Raw genomic sequence first — 22135 nt, forward strand, 5'->3', positions numbered from 1 at the left:
TGTTGCAAATACATCTCTGAACTTTGTTTTTCCTCATATTTTATGTTCTCTTTTAACGCACACCTGCTAGACAGGGTACCTAATGTGCTACTTGAGATTCAAAGGCTGTTTGAAAGTAACATACAGAGTAAAGAATGCCATAAGGCAGGAGGACAGGATATACACTGAGAATCTGAGAAGTCCATCACAGACAGAAGTGTAATATTTGGGCATGTAAGGTTGTTGTATATAAGACAAGGACAAATGAATCAATCAAGCCATGAACTGGTCAAGGAAGAATTTTATAACAAGATTATATGATTCCACATGAAAAGGGTCTGGGAATCTAGTTAGGAAAGCATTATTGTTTTGGCAATGTACTGTCGCTGGCATTTCTAACTTTATGGGTAAAAACAAACACTGAAATCTTACATGTTCAACCAGCTCATCTGGATGATACACAAATTACATGCTCAAATTAGATAATTAATTAAATTAGATAATGGAACATGAAAGTGTACTGTTCACCACTTGATGATTTGTAAATGAATTTCTGTAAATCTCAGAATTTCCTCCTTTGTTGGATAATGCTCACAAAATATTGCAATTTCAAACAGCACTCAATGAGAATTAAATTGTCTTTATGACACTATTTAACCGGAAAGCTGGCAATTTAGTTGTAGGATTAAGCTTTTTAACTATCCAAAAAGTAGACTTAAGTGTTACATAAGTCAATCATCGCAACTGTTTTTTTTCAAAACCAAAGCTCCAAGCTAATGCCAATTTTTTTTTAAAGGTATAGTTGAAAAAGTGTATTTTAAAATATTTTAAAAATGCAGGTATGAGCTCCACCCAGTTCAAAAAAGGCCAGAGAAAGTTCATTCTAGGTATGTACATACAATAGCACAACAAAAAAGAAGTTGACTTCACTAAACTAGCTTAGAGCAGATCACAGCAAAACAAATGTGAAATGGCACACAAGGAAATTGTGTTTTGTTAAATGCCAAGAGTTTGGTTTGTAGCCTAGAAAGAATAATGTTGCTAGTGCAGAAATATTTTTAGTGTTAGCAAACCTAAAGGTCTCTTGCTATGTTTGTCTTAAGCTTAGAACACAGGCAATCTAAACTTATCACAGCTCTCCGCCACAAAAGAGTGCTGTTTTTGGAAAAAGGAAGACTCCCTGCCTTTTATGGTAAAGTTTCAGCTCTTATGACATAAGCTCCTCTTTGTAAAGGAACCAAAAGAAACTGAAAAAAGTCTAGAAACATTATCTTGTAAATTGCTGTAAATACAGTAAAAAGACAAAATTTGGAGAGAACTGATATGTGACTGTTAAGATGGCATGGTAGGGCTGTCATGGCTATCGAGTAGAGAGTGAACAAAAGATAACAGAGCACAGCATTTTGGAAGCACTTGTGCTTAATATCCAAAAGCTAAATGGCCTTAACAGCACTTTACACAAAGTACTATATTCGATGTATAACTAGACATACAGTACAGCAATACAAGAATAACCAATTTTAACAACACTTCAGCTACAGTGCGCCAACAGTACACAGAATACAGGAGGTATTAGCTTAACTTCAATATTTCTAAAAAGAGATAAGTGTAACATTTTAATTCTTCATCTTAGCATAAAAATAACAGCAGTTTATGTAACTTAGGCGCTGATGGGCACTAGGTGATTATTTACTGATTCATTTTACAGATATCTACTAATAAAACGCCAAACAGCAAACAATAATGCTGGTGTGTTATTAATCATTCATGACATTTACATGAACAAATCCCAAAAGTCGTTTGATATACAGCAGTTAAGTAAATAAAATGTTAAGACTTTGGCAACATGCAACAGGACCAAAGCTTTCATGATGCTTTATACAGGCAATAAGGAGCAATTAAAAACATTGGAGATGCATACTTTACAATGCCAAACTGAATGAAAATGTGAGACAGTCAATATTAAGACTCTGTATGTTGACTTTTAACAGGCAAGAAAGAGACCTATTGATCCAGACTGTATGTGAACTTCTTCAAATCTTGAACTGTCTGGTTTACCTCAAATTATTGCCACTTTTACTGAATTCACAGCTGTGTGCTGCCTGGAATTGAAGAAGTCTGAGGGCTCTTGGAAGGAATTAAGCACACTGAAACAGGGAAATGAAGGAAATTGTTTACAGTACAATTCATTCATTTTTGTTTAGAGAGTAGAGTCCCATTGAAAAAAACAATCAAATATACGGCTCTTTGTTCTTAGATTTTATTTCACAAGTGCAGGATAAACAAGGTTGCTAGCCACATAATTCCAGTTCATTCTGAGACAGGATAGTTGTTGTACCACTTTAAAAAAATGTTTAAAACAGAATTTTCACCCTTTCCAGAAAATGCTAGCTTATAAATATTGCTATTTATTTTATTTGTTCTATTTCTGCTTTGCAGTTACCATCTGATATAGTAAAAGAACAGTAAAACACACTGGATAGTTACTAAAGTAGTAACACATTTAACATACCCCTCACTCTAGCCTGTGACAGTGCATCTAAGTGACATCACCACTGACATCCCCACAGTTGCAGGCACACTACACAATATAGCAACTCAAGAGCATCAGCCAGGAATATAGCCGAAACACTGTAGTGGTATAATGGTTTACAGAACTTAACACTCACGTCTTAAATTTGCTTGTTAGTTCATCCATCTAACTTCCAGCCTCTCTATCAAATACAGGAATGGGTGGAAGGGAGGATACACCCTGGAGGGGATGCTAGTCTATCACGGAGCAGCCATACAGACACAGTCACACACACACACTCACACAAGGGCCAATTTTCCCAAAAGCCAATTAACCTACCACCATGTCTGGCTGTGGCAGGAAACTGGAGCACACAGAGGAAGCCTACGTAAACACAGTGAGAACATACAAACGCCACACAGACAAGGCAGGAACCACTGCACCACAAAATGTCCTTTGTTGATTCATTATCAACCCTATTTTGCACATTGACAGTGCTATGTTTAAACTGACATTTCTGAAACAACTCTGGTGGAGACAACAGAAAAATTAAATTTCTCAGAATAATTTATCATTTATCAGTCTTCAGAACTGAAATCTCAACCATAAATATTTTGTCCACTGCTTTTTATATATATAGTGTTGTTGTTTTTTTTAATGGACACTAAATGACTGCTTTTTCAACGCTTTTTTTCCAGATTGCTTTACTGAGAGGAATGAGAGGAATTCAGAATAGTACACAATCTCAAGACAGTTTTGCTTCATTACCGTTGAACAGAGGAGCCTGCAGCAGGTTTCCCTGTTTATGTCAAAACATAAAAACTTGGGAACACACAGATCTTTATCTCTTCTTGCATTTCTCGTTTTAATAAACCCTCATCAAGGTCAAAACAATGTCTTACAAAGGTACTGTAAGTAACTGGGGCTGTTGAGAGACTTACTTAAGTAATTAAGTAATTGGGCTCCACCAACAAATGCCTCAGAAAGTGACAGATAACAGTTCACAGACCAAAGGAGCAAAATTTTCATTAGCACACAGTGTGGTGCTAAAGTGTAGTTTACTTCTAGATGAGCACTCTCAAGCTGGGCTTTGCTTAAAGTTACCCCTGCCAACCAGATGTCATGACAGTTTGCAGTGGTCATAAGAGAGCTGTACCAGTTTCTCCATGAGACAGCTCTGCCATGCCATTTGTAGTGTGGGTATGATGATTAAGGTGTTGGAGGATACATGAATGCTGTTTCGAGAACCGAGCAGATTATTCAACTGGCAAATCCAAACTAAGAAACAAAGAGGAGAAAATAAAATGGCAGGTGACTCCAATATATTTTTAAAAAGGAGTTGGCTTAAGGCAGATAGCTCGCTGTACAATAAACAAACAAACTGACCTGAAAACAAAAGATCAGAAAGTGATTTTCAGATCTATGTGGGTGAGATTCTCATTCCATATCAATCTGTAAAAATACACTTTCAGTGATTTACATATAACTTCGGGGCTGTTTAAATCCCTATCTGCTCCTCCAACACAAATACAGTAAATGCATAGGTCCTGAATTTGAACTGCTAGCAATAAAGTTTAAAGGTGAGAGAAAGCCTTTGTCTCATGCAGATTACAGAAAAGAGCCCAGGAAGAGCTGCAAACTGCTACACTGCAAATACCCTAAAGAAATATAAAGTATAAAAATGCTTAAATATGTGAAATCTGTCTGTATTATTGTATATATACATATTATATACATAAACAAACATAAAAAAACATGCTGTGTAGTTTCAGGTTACATCTTTGCTTTGGTACCATACTGCAGTGTAGATATTAAAACACAAAAACAGGTGCTCATTGGACCAAATGCCTAGAGAGGAGATTCTGTGTTATATACTATTATTATTATTCCCATTCTGTTTACCCAAGGCTTAAAAGAGTGTGCAACACCATAATATGGAGAACAGCTTTAAAAACTGCTGAAATGCTACAAAAAACTCTTACAAACTGTCATACCTCTTGTAACACAGCATGACTGGAATTTGTGAGTAAGCCACTCTATTAAAGCAAGAAGAACTGAATGAAGAAAACCTGATAAATGTATTGTGGCTAAAAAGAAGAATTTTTCAGAACTAAACACAGCTATGTCATTGAAGAGAATGGACTGAAAAAAAAACTAAATTCTAGATTAAAATAAAACAAAAAACACAAAGAAACATCACATGACCACATAGTATGCAGAACCCAAACAAATAGCAACTTAGTTAGGAAACCTATTGTAAGCCTGATGATCAGCACATCGGAAAACTTCAAACCGTTCTACAGCACTGTACACTAGAAATAACAGCCATTATAAAATGCACCAGACCATCTGGTATCAACCCATACTCAGTGATATTTCCTGTGTAACCATTTTTATGAAAAACCAGTATCTTTTTTACTGGCAAAAATGGCCTATAAAAAAACAACAATTTGTTTCAGTCAAAATGGTTGTAGAATTGGATATACACTTACATACAGTATACATAAAGAAAGAGTTTTAGAACCTTCACACAATTTCTTGCTAGGAAATGGGGAGATTCAACTGAAATTTGAGTCTATTTGGAGCTTTTGAGGTCAAATTGTAAAAGAATGGGCCATCCCTTATTAGGGTATACTGTTTCAAACTCAACACTTCCAGGTTTGATCTTTTTTTCGGCAGTTCAAGAGTCAGATCTGAAGATCTGATGCCTAACTGTGCAAAAGACCAGCATTTCTGCCTTGGCAACATTACCAACTTCTATGCTTTGATAATTCAATATACACAAATGTGTTTTCTAGTTCTGGTGAAAAAGATACAGGTTTGAACAAGTTTCCAGTCATGTTTTCTTGTTTTTCACTGGAACCTCATCTGAAAGACTGCTGGGGTCAAGCTTTTCTCCTCTCTTAAACTCTGAAAATTGCCAAGAATCGTCTTCTTGTTCCATGTAAATATTACGTAAAATATTAAGACAGCAATGTAGAACCTTGGCCAGGGCTCCGAATGGGAGCTGTGAGCAAGCGACTACACTCAACAAACTCCAGTGAATATCCAGTAATACAGTAAATGGATCTCCAGGTCAATTTGTTCTTAACAGCCTTACCTGATAAAGAAGTTCCTCTTATCTGACGTAATAATTTATTTCCTTTGGCAAAGTTGACTTTCTTCAAGGCTTCTTTTGTAATGTGAAGACCATAACTATAAACTTGAACAATATTCCAGACATAGGCAAAGTAGTACTGTTCAATTTTCTTTCTTTTTTGCTCCCTTGCATTGCCTAGATCTATGACAGATGCATCTACCGACAGTGTGGGCAGTGGTGGTTTGGGCTCTGATCTTGAAAGCAAAAGGCTCGGGGTTCAAATCATAGACACAGCACTCCTGCTGTACCCTTAAGCTAAGGTACATCACCCTGATTAGTTGCTCAGCTGTATAAATGGGATACAATTACTAATTTCCTTATTTTAAGTTGGCTTTTTCTGCTGAATTTCACAATGGTATGATTATGCTTTACATAACTTGCTTATACATGAGAACGATGTTGGAACACTATTAATTAATGAGAGAGAACGCAATGTAAAAGAGAAACAGTCTCCAGCAGTCATTCAGAACTCATCCTCTGTACTGCAAACACAAAGTTAGCAGCTTGTGTGCAGCTAGTGCCTGTGTCTGGCTCCTTGTGGCTCCCTGCCTAGTGTTTGCACATGCACTGTAAGGTACCGTGGGTACTGATATAGAATGTCATTCGCACCTACTGTTTAATCTTCACAGGATTCATCTATTCATAAATGGGAATGATGAAGTACAGTGATTGTCACACTCTTCACAACTTGCTAGCCATCTCCTCATCTCAACAATTAGAAATATGACAAGTGCACAACACTGAAATACAATCCCATATTGCAGTACTACAAGCTTAGATAGAAATACACAATCTGAAATAACAATCAATAAACTATAATGTTTTTGTCCATTCCAACATTTGTGTCTTAAGCGTCCTTTATATAAAGTGTGACAGCACATAAATTATTCTTTAACTTTTATCTTTATTCCACCACAGACACTTGGACATACTGTACATTATTTCCATATAATTAAACAAAGAATAAGAATAAGTAAAAACTTCACAACTCTTGAGTGTTGGAATTCTTTGCATGTTCAAAAGTGGGTTTGGGGGAAATATAGCTTAATACCCCATTGACCACAGACTACACATCAGATTTCTTTCAAGTGATGCTGTGTTAATAATATGATATTTCTAATGTTCCATTTAACGTGCAAACTATATAAAAAGCAAACAGGTACGTAGAATAAAAATTAAGAATTATTAAAAAATGTGTTACTTGAGCCACAATTTTTGGAAGTGTTATGAATCTAAGCAAAAACGACCATGGATGAAAGAAGGTTCTAAAATAGACAACATTTTATCAACTGGAGCCTGCCATCCTAAGAACACAAATCTCCTGTTGCCTGGATTAAGGAATCCAGTGCCCAGAGATATAAACTGACCTTGGAATGCACGTTTGCAATCAGGTGTGAAGCAATGCAGTCAGACAAGCACAGCTCCAAGCAAAGAAACTGCACAGACCTAACACACGTCAAACCCACAATGTAAAAAAGGGGGGTGGCTCTGTGGCTAAGGATCTGTGCCTGTGGCTGGAAGGTTGCTGGTTCAAATCCCATGGCTGGCAGAGGAATCCTATTTGTTGGGCTACTGAGCAAGGCCCTTAACCCCAGCTACTCCAGGAACAATGTACAATGGCTGACTCTGCGCTCTGACCCCAAGCTTCTCTTGCTGTCTGTGTGTCTCATGGAGAGCAAGTTGGGGTATGTGAAAAAGATGAATTCCTAGTTCAAGAAATTGTATATGGCTAATAAAGTGACCTTATCTTAAAAACAACAGTCCACAAAAAAATGGGGTACTCAAATGCTCTTATTATACACTTCCTACAGCTGCCTTATAATGAAGTTCAGCTTTTATATAGCCACTGCAGAAATATTCACTCCTTATTTTTCTGTGAACTAACTCCATTCTCCTTTGTAAGTGAATAAAGTTGCAATTTCTCCCACAGTATCCCCAAAAGGAAAGTCCAGGCCTCCTTTTTTGGCAGGGTAATAGGGTGTGCCAGGTCACCACTGAGGGAAAAAAGTAAAATCATTTAAACCTTCAGAAGGACAAACATTGATTTATTTAAAATAAAGTTTTTACAGTTTAAACAACATAAAAAAGAATTACAGGAAAATGTAGTGTTCTGGGCTGTCTGAGTTGTGTTTATCCTAATCAGGATATGAACATTCCATTATTGTCTCAGCACCACTTAGAAAGTCTGCTCTATGTAGCCCTGTACATATACAGAACTTGAATAATAAAATTTAAAAAAATTGATCTGCTTCTTCCAACAATATCCTCCACATGAAATTTAACATGAGATAAAGGTATACTGCAGTTTTAATACTAAATAAAATGTATTGAAGACTGGGGTTTTAGTTTTTATTCCTAAAACAAGTAATGTACACAATCTGCTGGTATTCTGGACCAAAAAAAAAACTTATCAGGAGAATGCAAATTGCTAAATGTGAGGAGCATACTGAAAAGAGCTGGCTGCTTTCATTATTTAAAGAGAAAAAAAAGTGTGCACATGGTTACAGTAACCAGGTAGTGTAATACATTCTTGAATATTCAGACAAAAGCCACACACAGAGCAGTAAAGTTTTTTTTAAAGCAAACATTAAATTAATTTCAACTGATAAAACTGCACTTCAATCTGAACCAATGAATTAAATTTTTTAGAAAGCCTTTTACTGAGGAATGTCATCAGTATCAACATGAGGAAACCTCGCAAAATTTCCCAAAAAACACTGGCGAGTGTGGCTGAGCAACTATAAAAACCCGTTTCCACTTTTTCTGAGATGATGAGGTACTTTCTGCACATTTTAAAAACACATGTTCTACAGGTTCTGTAGAATTTCTCATTTTTGATTGCTTCCACGACCTTCCGTAAGGATTCCCAACCCTAGGAGTGTATAAAATCAAAGCTCTTAAAGCTCTTAGCAGTGGTCAGTTTTGCTTAATTCATGAATCTACATTGACAAAGCATATATTGGACTTATTGCGCTACAGTTCAGATTAATATTGTGTAACTTAAAATGATATAATAATGGCTTTATACCTTCATATGTTAAAATTGTGGGCACTTATCAATAGGGAATTCAATAGGGAAGGTACATGTAAATGATTGAAATGTGTCATTGCCTCACAACATATTTAACAATGCTATGAAGCAATGGCTTTAAACTATATTCATACACCTGCAAATTAATCAGGAAAATGATATGGCACTGAATGTTATCCTAAAATAAACGATAGAGCAGGTTTGCTTTTCAAGTACTTAACTAGGAGTTCACATGACTAGAACAAATGCATAGACCACATTGAGCCCATGCAATCCAGCAGTTACACAATGAAGGTTTTCTTACAAGACATGACAGGAGGTTCATGGTTCGAACCCTGGCTTTGCCTATTGACCTAAAGAGTTAAGATGAAAAACAGAATGAAGCTGCTTGCTTCTCTATTGATTAGACACAAATACAAGGATCTAACTCCAGTAATTCACTCTGCAGCACTTAGTGAAGTAGCTCACATCTTTGACTTCTGTTATTCTGGATAATTCAATCTGAGGATGTAGGGGTTCCTAACCTTGGTCCTGTGGACTCACATATCTTCCAGTGATCACTGCAGTCAAGCTCTTTCCATACCTGAATCCCAAACTGAACTAATAGTTTTTTTTTTACAGGAACCTCTGCAAGTTCAATTTCTACTCAAAAGTTGGGATTTTTAAATTCCTTAAGAAATTTAAAGAGGTCATCTCAAACATGCTTAACAATTTAAGAGCTCAAACTAATCCTTTTCTTAAACTGATGATGGGATCAGTTACGTAACCTCAACTGGAAACCCCCATACTAAAGGGTTTATTTTTAGGCCACACAATAACTTGGTGCATCATTTTCTGTGTCTGAAAATGTTTTTTCACCTTTTCTTTAGGTAGTGCTGCAAAAACATGCATCATGTTTTAAACATAAGACCTTAATGTGAACTGATCTTAACATGCTGTGGGGTTTATAACAGAAGTTCAGATCCTAATCTCACCTACTTCCACTTTTCTATATATATATACTGTATCTCATCTTCTAGACTTTGCTTTTAGCATTTCTCTCACACTTAGTCTACTCCCTTGAAGCATCTCCCTAGCTCAGTTCTTGCAAAAATAAAAGGTTCATTTAGCTGCATCCCTACAATCAGGCTGCTGTTCTCTCAGCTAGGTGAGTTACACCAAACAACCTCTAATACATTCGTCCCTCTATTGCATTCATTATGATCTGACCAAACTACTTAAATTTCTCTTGGAGAATAGTCTTGCTAAGATTAGACATTAAACTGGAGATGTAGGCAAACAAATAGTACACCATCAACCACTTTCACCTCTAAAAGGATCTAAGTCTTATTTCAATTCAGTAACTGGTTGCCATTACAATTCAGAAGAGTCTCAGTTCACATGAGTGTTTACAGACAAGTGTAACCACCAGGACAAAAGCAAACACTTTATTATTCTATTAAGTCCCCAATGAACATAAAAAATATTCTACAATCTTAACTGGCAAAGTAGTTGAAGTTGACCGTATGAAACTAAACTCAACTATCAAGTGTTTTCAAACCTCTCTAGATGCACTCTAGATGTGTTCCAAATGAAAAAGACGTGCGTTTGGGAATACATACCTGTATAAATGTGCTGTATTTTATTTTCACTTAAGAGTACATGACATCATGTGCTGTTGCTGGCAGTGCAGAGAAACCAATAGTCTGAAAAGTTCAACAATCGCTGCTTTGATTACTATAACAGGGCCTGCACTTTATAAATAGGACAGACACTTCCTGTCATGGCATGCTCTCTCTCATGAGTATGTACAAGAAAAACTGCAACTACAATGCAAAGAAACACACAGGGAGCTTGTAAAGGACATATAAAACAAAAAAATGATACTGATTTTATGACATTTACCAAGTTTCAGTGATGTTCCCCGTATAGACATTGGTGTATAGATGGCCATAAAACAGATAAGAAAAATAAGAAGAATACTAGAAAAAACAAAAGGGAAAGAATCCAAATCCAGAATCTGTACGACACCTGTAATTAAAGTATGTGTTATCATTCTAGTGTCAGTGAAATCACAGGGCACTGCACAACCATAAGATAATTTTCTGCTACTCTATTCTGAATTATCCAAAGAAAATTAAAGAGTTAAAATTATTTACAATTGAAACTTATAACCTCTCATTCGCTGCACTGTTGGTAACTCAAGCCCTTTAATTATTTGTGTTATCATGAAGCCAACCAATCAAATAGAAAGCCTATAAAGAGTTTAACTACAACTATTGTGTGTGCCTTAGACTGTACAATTTTCCTTTAATAATGAAACCTGAAAAACCTAAACAGGTTTCATATGCTTTTGGGTGGACTTGTAACTTTGCTACATTTAGCTCTGTAAACCAACATTCCACACCAAATGTCGCAGGTTGCAACTTAAAATACAATGTATCCCATCCAGGCTTGATCCAACATGAGTATATATATAAAATTTAATTACACTGATACTTACTTCTGGTCCCAGAGGCCTGTAGTGTCTTTTAGTTTTGTTTTCAAATCAGTCTAACTGCCTTGATTTGAACTAATTATAAGTAAAGATTTGGGCTGTATTACCACCATTTCCTTGTATTAACTGATTCTAAATTACTGATTAATCATGGTAGAATGGGGCCTACCAGGACTAGGAGCAACTATCACTGCTCTAATATGGTAATTTCTTGTACCTCATTCAAGAAAATGGTAATGAAAGACAGTGATTATACAGTCACAGCCCCCACATTTCGTTTTTTTTACAGCTGCACACTTATTTCTTCTTTTTTTTAGACCTGTTTAGTGTTTTAATTAATTAAATTACTAACTGTATGAATTAAACGCCTTCTTCCATTCTTAAGACAAACCTAAAAAAACCTACAAAGCACAATGAGCTTCGGCCCACAAAGACAGCCTAATGCTCTCTCTCTCATGTACAGGACACCCTTAGCTCAATGGCTGGCTTCTTCCACCCCAGCTCCTCAAGCTGATTCAGCTCCTTGTGAGATTCACATGCAAACACTTCCCCATGTGGTCTGCTGTTTTACATTGGCTGCTATAAAACAGAAAAATGTCTCATTTCCTTGCGAACAACAGAAGTCTAATTTTATGTCAGACATGCAAGCTCTGACAATGCATGAAACCCTTGCAGACCAGACAGCACACAGCATTTGCCTTTTTTGTTACAGATCAGACACAATCTGCCCTTCGCTAATAACACTACAACCAAGTCCATGCTTGGACACAGGACTCTGGCTGATTTTACTCCTGGGACCTGATAATAATCCCCAATAGTCTTTGACATGAAAGAGCTACAGTAATATACATAACAATATAAGTGGTTTTAACTATAACCACCTTTGTTCTCTTTTTCACTCTACAATCGGTACATTCTAAACTAAGGCTCTATCACAAACAGAAAAAACACTAACAGATGCTGTATTCTGCACATTGGTGTGAACCATCTAAAAAGGGGTATTTTACCAAATGTGCAACTTGCCTTTTAGTCCTATTCCCATCACATGTCCCCAGTGACTCTTGTGTTCTTTAGTTTTCATGCCATCAGGAATATGAGGGTTTAAAAATATTGTAATACTTCTTTGTAGCTTATATTGAAAACAAATTGAGTACTGCTCTACTCACAAACCCTGCAAAACTATTTTGTGAGGCTCATTAAGATACTCCAAATTCAAGGTGACTCATGATAATCAGATCTTTGAATTGTTCCTAGAAGCCTCAGAAAGTAAACAAAGTTGCATCTGCCTCATCTATATCGGGATGAGAGACCTCTAAGGAAAACCAGATTGTTACTGTAAGTGGTGCTGGTAGACCAGTAGGTGGCACTCTTCCAAACCAAACCTCCAGCATGGTGACAAGGAACTCTTTGCTGTAACCGAAGTACTGACTAATTGGTCATTAGTATTCCCAGTACTGTTCAGAAGAGTTGGAAACCCCAGTGGTCCTGGCTCAATTCCACTTTGAGCTTGCACAAAGTGGCCAACCTTAGTTTCCCTCTTAAATCACTTCTCAACCTGATCTGCCGTTTAGGGGGTCTGCTTGTGCAGAAACACTTCAGCCCATGAGCCAAGTGGGAGTTACAAATACAAGACATTATTAATTATAGTTCAGGACATTGTAGATCAATAAATGCATTGTTTATATCTCAAGACAACCTTCAGATGACTATGTTAAAACTGTTTTATAATACTACAGTTTTACACAGCTTATTAACTGGTTATTCTAAGCCTAATGCACACTTCATTTTATGTTGCACTCAGCAGCTGGAGGTGAATCCTTCAAAACGCCCGTGAGCAGGTCACCAGGCACTTCTTAATCAACAAAGTTACTTACAGTATCATGTGTAATCGAGGTCATGAAAAGTGATGTATCATTCAATTGTGATTGTCCAGGATGATTTAAAATTGCATGCATTTTGTTGTTGTGTTTTTTTAAAAAGCGCTGTTCCACCACGACCCTTAAGACTGAATTCATACAACAGGATCCTTACTTACAGCCATGAGATACTGAGACATTCGCCAGCCAATATTCATAGAAGAAACCTATTATTTAATTGCTGTGCCCTGTTGTATTTTAGCATAGGTTCGAACGACAGTGAAAAATTGGGTCAAAACATTTTCTTTTTGTTTTTGAACTCGAGCATTGTGGGGCTGCGTTTCTGACGTGGTTTAACACCCACTGAAATGATCAACCGCTTTCTAATCAGCCTGTATAAAATCGTCAGTGATTATATCCCGCAGTCGAGAATAAAATGATGACTCCTTGTCACTGTTCCTGTATTTAAGGGAACTGTCTAGATAAATACCGCAACAGCCCCTAGACATAAAACCAAAAATCTCCACATTTTTTACCGAATGAATCTTTTGGTAAAACGTACTATAGACAAATTAATGAAAATAGAGGAAATCTATTTACCACACCAATAAAACACAATTCAAATCAGTCCACAATGAAACTGTGATTCCGAATGGGTTATGTGCAATGTAGTCTGCAGAGCACAAGACAAATACGGAACTATGAATGAAATCGTCTGCTTTTTTGTGAATAGAAACACAAAATGGAAAAAATGCGCACATAGACCAATTCGTGGATACAAATTAACAGCAGTGTATGCCTTTTGTCTTGAATGAAGAAAACAAAAACATCTGAGAAACAAATCGGTTATAGAGACAGGCAGTCTTTCACGTTGTCAAGAAACGTACAAAGGTGGTGATGGTGATGAACGGTACCCAGAAATCAAGACGTTTCCATCTTATTAATCAGGTCTTATTAATACTTTAATATGCCTTATATCCATGTATTGTACACAGCTTTGCAGCACATTAGTTTTAACTTAAGCAAAATCTACTGCCATTTAAATGCAAAAACATTTAAATTTTCAGTCATGATTTTTTCAGCGGAGAGAGAAGAAATTATAACCTGAAAAATCCTCAAAACACAGCAGCTCGCCTAGTTCTTCCCTGCTTATGTACACAAAGTTTGTTTTTCATTTTATGTTGTTTTTGCATCACATACGTGCAGATGTTAAAGCACGCGTTACAAAAATAACAGGTGACTAACACAAGGGGATAACGTACACAACGACATGTCTCTTGTGTTAGACCATTGTATTGGGTTGGTACAGTGGATACAAATAAATGACACCAGCGAAAACAATGCATGGTGAATTATTTTGACTGAAGCTTGGAAAATGAAAAGCACAATTTCTATAATGATGACTGGCGATTAAGGAGTAGATACAATGCAGCCTGAGCTCCACACGTCCAGTGTTTCTGAAACCCACCTGCTTGTGTTGTATCGGTCAGGTCATAGCTCATACCGGGAAAATCTCTCAGTTTCCTCCCGCTAAGATTTAACATCCCCGAGCACACCGCATCCTCCAGAGCCCGGTCCAAGCTCCTGGCCGTGTGCAGGTGGTGCTGATGATGCAGTAGTCCCGGATTCCAGTGAGGTCCATTCGGGTAGTGATGGCTTTGCAGAGCTGTTACTGCTCCTCCGCCTCCCTGACTCGCCGCCATTTTCATATGAGAAATCATTCGGACAATAATAACATTCAGGCAGGGAGCCTCTCCGCCTTGACGCCCATGCGCAGGACTCACAGCATGCAAAAGGGGATGGACCTCGAGATTAAAGAACTGAATGAGGGAGGTTCAGCCTGAGTACTAGTGGATTCGGGAACACGCCTTTTTGAGCTTGTGCCTCTAAACCTAACTATTAAAATGTTACGTGCACTACCTTGAAATACGTCTTTACTTTTCATGAACCATTCTAACACTATCAATGTTGCAAAATGTTAAACTCAGGCGAAGAATTTTAAGACTCACCATGCATGTATTCCTACAGGTCTAACCAATAAAATGTAAATCGGTGACACACATCATTCTGCCACACGTTGCACCTGCTGACACGTGTCCTGTCGTGACACAAAAGTATGTAATGCTATAGAGTAGAAAAACTCCGTTTCAAAATCTTGGAACTATATTTATAACTGCCAGGTGCAAAACGTATGCGACACACAGTGTGTGATTCCGTATCTGATCAAAATGCTGGACTGGGCACCCGAGCATGCATGTGATGTGGGTGGTCCCTTTGCACCCATAGGACCATAAACACTCATGAGAGCAACTGTCAGTGTGAGGTCTGGTGTTATATGAAATATATCTCTTGACACAGCAGTCCAGGCTTAGTGGCTTTGTGTAGTACTTAGTGGCATTGGGACAGCCTCATGGTGTCGTGACAAAGAAGGCAGTGGTGTTACCTCAATCCCACAATAAACCATGTTAAAATAATGTATGCCATCAGTACCAAACAAATCCTGCAATTTTTAAAACAATAGTGTTGTGGTTTATTGTGGTGATTATCACAGGACTATGCCATGGTAAAGAGGTTACAAAGCTACAAAGGTAAGATACTGTAATTACCACTGAACAATACAATAGCCATCATTCACTCTGAAATAATCCCCCCTAATATGTACTACATTCTCTCATGGTAGTTTTTGAAGCAGTACTTTTCCAAATGTGCTAGGTTTCTCCTCAGCGATGGATAAACAAAGGCTTTTATTTAGGGTTACTGTAGTTACCTGTCTCATTCCTGGTTTTTTTTGGTTTGTTATGGTGCTCAGTAAAACCAAGATCTAGTTTAATCTAGTTTAAAGTGACAGCAAAATAAAATAATTTCTGCATGTGACAGACATACAAAGTCTCTCTGCTATAAATATCATTAAAAAATATAAAATCAGCTCTACAGTTTTTTGTCATGTGTCAAGTACAAGTGATGAAGAATGATGTTCAAACACATTAGCAGGTAAACTGAAAATCTTACAGAAATCTTAAAATTCACAGCATAAAAAACAGAGCACATAGAGAGCCGCCATCATACCGATGATGACACAGTCGTAAAAATACTTTATTTTTTTAAAGGGAAGACACTTATCGTTTCAAATCTGGGGATGGTATGTACTGTATGTTGCTAGCATATCAGATTGAGAGATTTGCCAGTAAGACATGTTGACTTCTTATTTCAGTTTCACTGAACATGTAAATGATTCATTTTTCAATGAAAATGTTGTTAGGAAATAGTTTATTGCAGCACCACAGAATTTAAATACAACACCCATAAAAGCAAAAACTGTTGTTTTTTTGTTCACATGTGTAACCCCTTTAGTTGTAGAAATAGTTTTACTGGAGTAAAACCAATACTCCAATACTGTGCAATGTAGTCATTCCACAATAACCGTACAAGAACCATGTTTCCAGTTTTTAACGTTTTTTATTATGTCATCATCACATGGCCATGACTCACGTGGGTCATTATTACCTAATTCAGACAGAAATTAGTTAGTCAGAAGTTATAATTAAATGTTACAGTGAGTTGAACAATTAGGTTTGCCACAGAAAGATAGACCCTATGGCATGTTATGATTATTATGATATCTGTATTAAAAATAGTAACTTGAAAGGAAAATGGGAGTCCAAAGATATACTTTACTTATATTTACTTATATTTATCCATAACAACCTTACCATTGAAACCATTAAGAAGTCTGCTATATAAATTCGTATTCAAATATTATTAATGATCTTATTAAAAGGCACGGTGCTATAGGCATTTTTCTAAATAGGTGAGATTTAAATGCTGGCAGTTTTGTGAGGCAGAGGTGTAGCACTGAGTTTGTAGCTATATTCCGTAGACATTGCTGAAATACTAGGGCAGGGCTGAATTATGTTTGTAATATATTCAACATGAAAGTATCTGCACCCTGGCTTGTGGTCTTGCTTGTGGTTTACAGGGTAGAATACATACATCCGAGTTCGCATACATCTGCTTGAGCAGACAGACAAGCGTAATCATTTCTAAGACCGGCTTCTGTTGTGCCAAACAAGCATGCTATCAATCAGCAATGCTCTAATGAGGATGTGTGTGAAACTGTTCAAAGAATCTTCTGTGCATGGAAGAAAAAGCAGCATTGTTATCTTAGAATACTGTTGTGTGTGTGTGTGTGTGTTTTTGGGCTTGATCTGAAGCAAAGCTGAGGAAATGACAGAAGTGAAAAAGCAACATTCAAAATATAAATTTCCAAAACCTGAATAGCTTTGTAAAAGGAATAAATAAAAAGTGCCTCAGCATTCCAAAATTAATTTTAAATAGTAATAAATGTTGATTAGCTCCTTTAGGATCTAATTTCTCTGCATGGAGTTTGCATGTTCTGCCCGTGTTTGAACGGGTTAGGCCAGGTTCTAGTTTTCTCCCACAGTCCAGAGACATACTGGAAGGTTAATTAATTTCATGGAAAACTGGCCCTGGTGTGAGTGTGTCTGTATCTGTGTTTGTGTCTGTGTGTGCCCTGTGATGGACTTCCATTCCATTCAGGGTGTATCTCACATTGCACTTGCTGTTTGCCAGGGTAGGCTCAGGCTTCCCGCAACCCTGTACTGGATAAAGCCGTTAGAAAATGGATGGATCTAATTCTTGACTGCATGCAATATTTCTCTTTGCCACCAGGGGACATTGGAGCCTGATCTTAAATGACCTCCAGCTTGTTCTGCTTTGATTAAGGGTTCTTCTGACCTTCCGCTTAGAAGATTGTTGATTCCTATTATAAAATTTAATTATGTTTATAATATGTTATGTATTTATCATTTAATATTTATCATTCTGAGTTGGGCAGCAAGGCGAAATGTTAGTGTGACTGACTTTCAGTCTTCTGCTTGATTCTGGACTGTGGAGTTTGTGTGTTTCCCAGTGTTCGTGTGAGATTTTGCTGGGTACTCTGGTTTACTCTCACCTTTCAGAGACATAAAGGCTAGATTAGCTGGTGTCTCTAAACAGCCTCTGTGTGCTTGTGTGTGTTTTCTGTGCAATGGACTTGTGTCCAGGGTATAGTCTTAGATCCTGTGCTTTTGGGATATGCTCTAGTTTGCTATGACCCTAACCAGGAAAAACTAGATAACAGATGGAGGGAATACACACCGCAAGATGTCTGTAAAGTACAATTTTTCTATGGCTTTCATCCTCGCAATATACAATGATCCATCTCTTGGAAAACCATGCCTTCAGATATGTTCTTAGAATGCTAACTTTCATTTACAATTTATCTTAATTTACTGTATTTAGTAACATACATTTCTGTTCACCAGCAAGAGTCTTCTGGTCTTGTATGTTTTCTATCATATAGAAAAAAATGAAAAGGTGTACAACTGTGCTGCTCATATCTGTTGAATGATCTATCACTGAGTTTCAGAACTTCCTTTTCTTAAAGTATGTTTAAACATTTCTCCCTAAACATAACATGTACTATAATACAAAGTTATACATTGAAGCTTAGGTTAGCCATGCCTACATCAAAGGAATAATTAAAGGATACTGTTGTAGTGGCTTTTTTTTATTAAATTTTGCATGTTTTGATATTGTACTAATGAAAGTGGTTATTATTACATAACTAATTATGATATGATAACTTATTATTATTATTAATTCATTAGCAAGTAGTCATTATTTAATTAATTCTAATTTAAGTAGTCTTTATTTACTCCAAATGAGCTCTATTATTTCTTATATATTACTGGCAGCCCAAGAGATACTGTACATCATACATGATAAATAATAAAACAGTGAAGATCTAAAGCAAGGTACAAAAGAAAGGAAGCTGAGAAAATTTTAATTCTAATCCAAATCTAAACACCCTTGAAAAATGGACTGAAAATTGATGGATTGATGGGTAAGAATAAAGTAGTACTTATACAGCTCCAGGAATCCAGAACAGCCATTCAAGTACTTTATAGTGAGGAATTATGGCTATGGCCCACAGACACCTGCTAAAAATGGAAAATGGACCACAGACCAATTTCAGTTTGGAACCCCTGTTTTAAAATCATTCTGAAAATGTTAGATGATATCTGAGACCAAAATAATTGTTTGTACTAGGAAACCTACCTTTTACTACAATATTCTGTACAGCACAATGTGCTAAGCTGATTGTCCCAGGTGCACCATTCCAATCAATTTGCTTTATTAGTTTCATTTACAGACAGGCTATAAAATGTAAATACTAGAATGTTTCTAGTGTTTCTGCCTTGAGCTCTTTTTCTGATCTCATACTTTTTAAGTTTTAATTCACTCAGATTTAATGATTCAAGCTCTTCTCTTAATGGAGACAAATCAGAGACATTTTCACAGCCTGTGAATAAGCAAATGTGTCTAGGAGCATTAAAGTCTGAATGATTTCCAAAGGCAATTTATCCCTGTGTGCTTAACTATATTTCTTTTTTTTTACTCTTGAGAGGAAAAAAAGGAATTAGTATTAGAGAATGGTTAATAATCTTAGCATCTGGAGCATCGTCATCCCTCTGGGCTATGTAATGTTTTTGTTGCCTGTGTGATAGCTCATTTTGCTTTTTAATGTTTTGTCTCACATGCGATGACTTCAAGATCCATCTATGCATTAACGACAATGGAGATAGGATTGCTTACTTCTGACGTCAAACTGGAATATCGCCTTTCTTTGGTTGGATTCTTGCTATTTGCTTACAGCAAATATAGCCCGAAGGATTGGCAGGTTTTAAACATCTAAAGAAAAGAAGAACAGATGGATTTTCTTTTTTTCTTAAATATGACACGCATACCTCCCCTATGGCTACTTCAGTGTTTCCTGCCCTGAGCATGATTCTTGAAAGATATGAGATCATTTTAAAAATTGACAAAAATAAATTCTGCTCTTAAACTGGAAAACACACTTTTTTAAAATCCAGAGACAGATGCATGGAATAAATGACCAAAATGCATCATAGGATACTTAGAAGCTGAGCTTGATAGAAACATGAAGGGCCAGATGTATTAAGAAAGTCCAGTCATAGCATGAACATTCTACAAATTTCTAGTTGTGTTGCAACAATGCTCAGAATAAACAGTAAATAGCTGTATTTACTAAGAACAAATATATCTTTGAGAAGAATTGGAAGATAATTCAGATATCTTTAGTTAATGGAAACCTATGTCATGGGTTCATTCTGAAATGATCAAATGTAAATTGTTTTTTTCTTTCACACTTGCTTCTTTTTATTTTATATCATTGTCAACAATATAATTACCCCTAAGAAAAGCAAATGCCCCATGTATATGCTGATTGATTAAACTCCTGTTAAGCAGTCAAATAATGGTTTGAAAAAATATTAAAAGTATTCCATTCTGCAATACAATTATTAAATATACAGAATGCATAAAGTTAATCCATATTTTTATCATTTATTTTTTCTGCAAATTTTTGTTATAAGCAGTTAATAAGACTATGGGCTGTTTTTTTTCTTATAGTATCAATAGTTTTTCATTTTAACAGACTAAGTCCATATGAGATACAGTACTACATAACTTTTTTCTCACTTTTTATCAGATTTTGGTACATTACTTTTATATGACTCTGATTCTTTTAAAGAGTTTCAGTTATAATAACTGAATTAAAAATACCCCCAGTTTTCAGCAAAGCACAGCTGATAGCTGCATATTGTTGAATCAATATAATATCTTTGATTGCTTAATGTTGTTGCACTGTTTCAACTCCTTACGTTGGCAGTGTTGATATAATATTGATTCGAAAAGAAACAATTATGTTAAATTGACATTTACGAACAAGACTGAATTAAGACAACTGTCAGCATTGTTTCATTGCTTATCAGTCATAAACTGCACTTTTGTTATCCTCTTACCATTTTATTCCCTCCTCTGTCTGACTCTGTGGATCTGCATATCTACAGTATGTATTTTTCTGCCTTCCCCAAATGAGGTGGTGAAAAAAAATTATGTTTCCTAATTTTTTAGGCCATGTGGCCTTCCAAAAGTCAAATGAGGCCATTGAGTAATGGCTACAGTATAATATTGATAATGCATCTTTCAAGAAAAAAACAATGTTGCCATGTAAATAAAAATCTAATGGAACAAACGTTACTACCAGAAATGAAAATGGTAGATCAATACAGTATGTGGCACTGTTCCTCACAAAACCTTATTTTGGTGTTAGGGGACACCCTGCTGGTATTATTTAAATGTTAGTTTAATGAGTTTAATGAGACTCCCTGCCAGTGGTCAGAAATGAAAGTTCTGTAACCCCAGTGCTATTATTTGTAGTCCAACTACAGACTTTTTCAGTGAGGCCTACCTGAATTTTCCTCTCCTTAATTAGTTAAGTAAGTCTTTGCTTCTCCACCTCATCTGTTGTGTCTAAACTGCTTGTCCAAGATGACTGCTGTGCTCTACTCAAGAAGATGCTGTACTTTATTTCAAAAGCAGATTAAATAAATTCTGACCTATCTAAAGCACTCTGGGATGAAAAAAATAAAAGAAGGTAATTAATTATTATATAATGAAATGAGTTACAAAGTGTGTCCGATAAAATGTATAGCATCACATTCTTTATGTTTTTTGTCTAAAAAAGCACTGCAGGTCCAGGATGGATTAAATGCCACAGTACACAATTCTTTCTCGTCTCTCTGGATGGAAAATTGTCTACATATAAATCAGGCAATCAAAATAAAAAATAACTAGCTACTTAATATGATATGAGATACAGTAAAACATAATTACTAAGGAAGAGACATGTGTTGTGTAGGAAATGTAAATTGAAAAATGAAAGAATAATAAATGTGAGATATTTACAAACAATAGCTGGTCTGTGCATCAACAAATGTTTTAAGATTTTAAACAATTGAATTAAACAACTGATTTCTGGAAAACCTATTCTGATTTTAAAAGTACAGTTCTTAGCACTTTATACATTGTATCTTAGATAGTGTTGAAAAGCACAAATAACTTGTAAATAAAGTACAGTATATTGCATTTATGCGTCCGAAAAAGCCTTTAAGCCTTATGAAACTTAAATTTCATCGGCTCCTTATTTGACTGTATAAAGTTTTGAGCAGCCAGTGCTTGAGCTATTTTAAGATATGTTACGTTGCTTGTCTATATC

At 36.2% G+C, this 22135-nt stretch overlaps 1 protein-coding gene across 3 annotated transcripts in view; it reads right to left on the reverse strand.

The window, feature by feature from the left end:
* The window catches only part of lrch2 (leucine-rich repeats and calponin homology (CH) domain containing 2), a 111438-nt gene extending 96714 nt beyond the window's left edge, over nucleotides 1–14724 (reverse strand). For 2 of the 3 annotated variants that reach the window (XM_088925652.1, XM_088925653.1), the window contains exon 1: nucleotides 14462–14724. In XM_088925652.1, coding sequence (XP_088781778.1) covers nucleotides 14462–14714 — 253 coding nt within the window. In that variant the 5' untranslated portion in view covers nucleotides 14715–14724. The remainder of the gene's footprint in view (nucleotides 1–14461) is intronic. The other variant, XM_088925651.1, reaches the window with a different exon arrangement.
* Nucleotides 14725–22135: the final 7411 nt, after the last annotated feature.

Source organism: Atractosteus spatula, chromosome 9, assembly GCF_055471065.1.
Source record: "Atractosteus spatula isolate fAtrSpa1 chromosome 9, fAtrSpa1.hap1, whole genome shotgun sequence".
Classification (NCBI taxonomy): Eukaryota; Metazoa; Chordata; class Actinopteri; order Semionotiformes; family Lepisosteidae; genus Atractosteus; species Atractosteus spatula.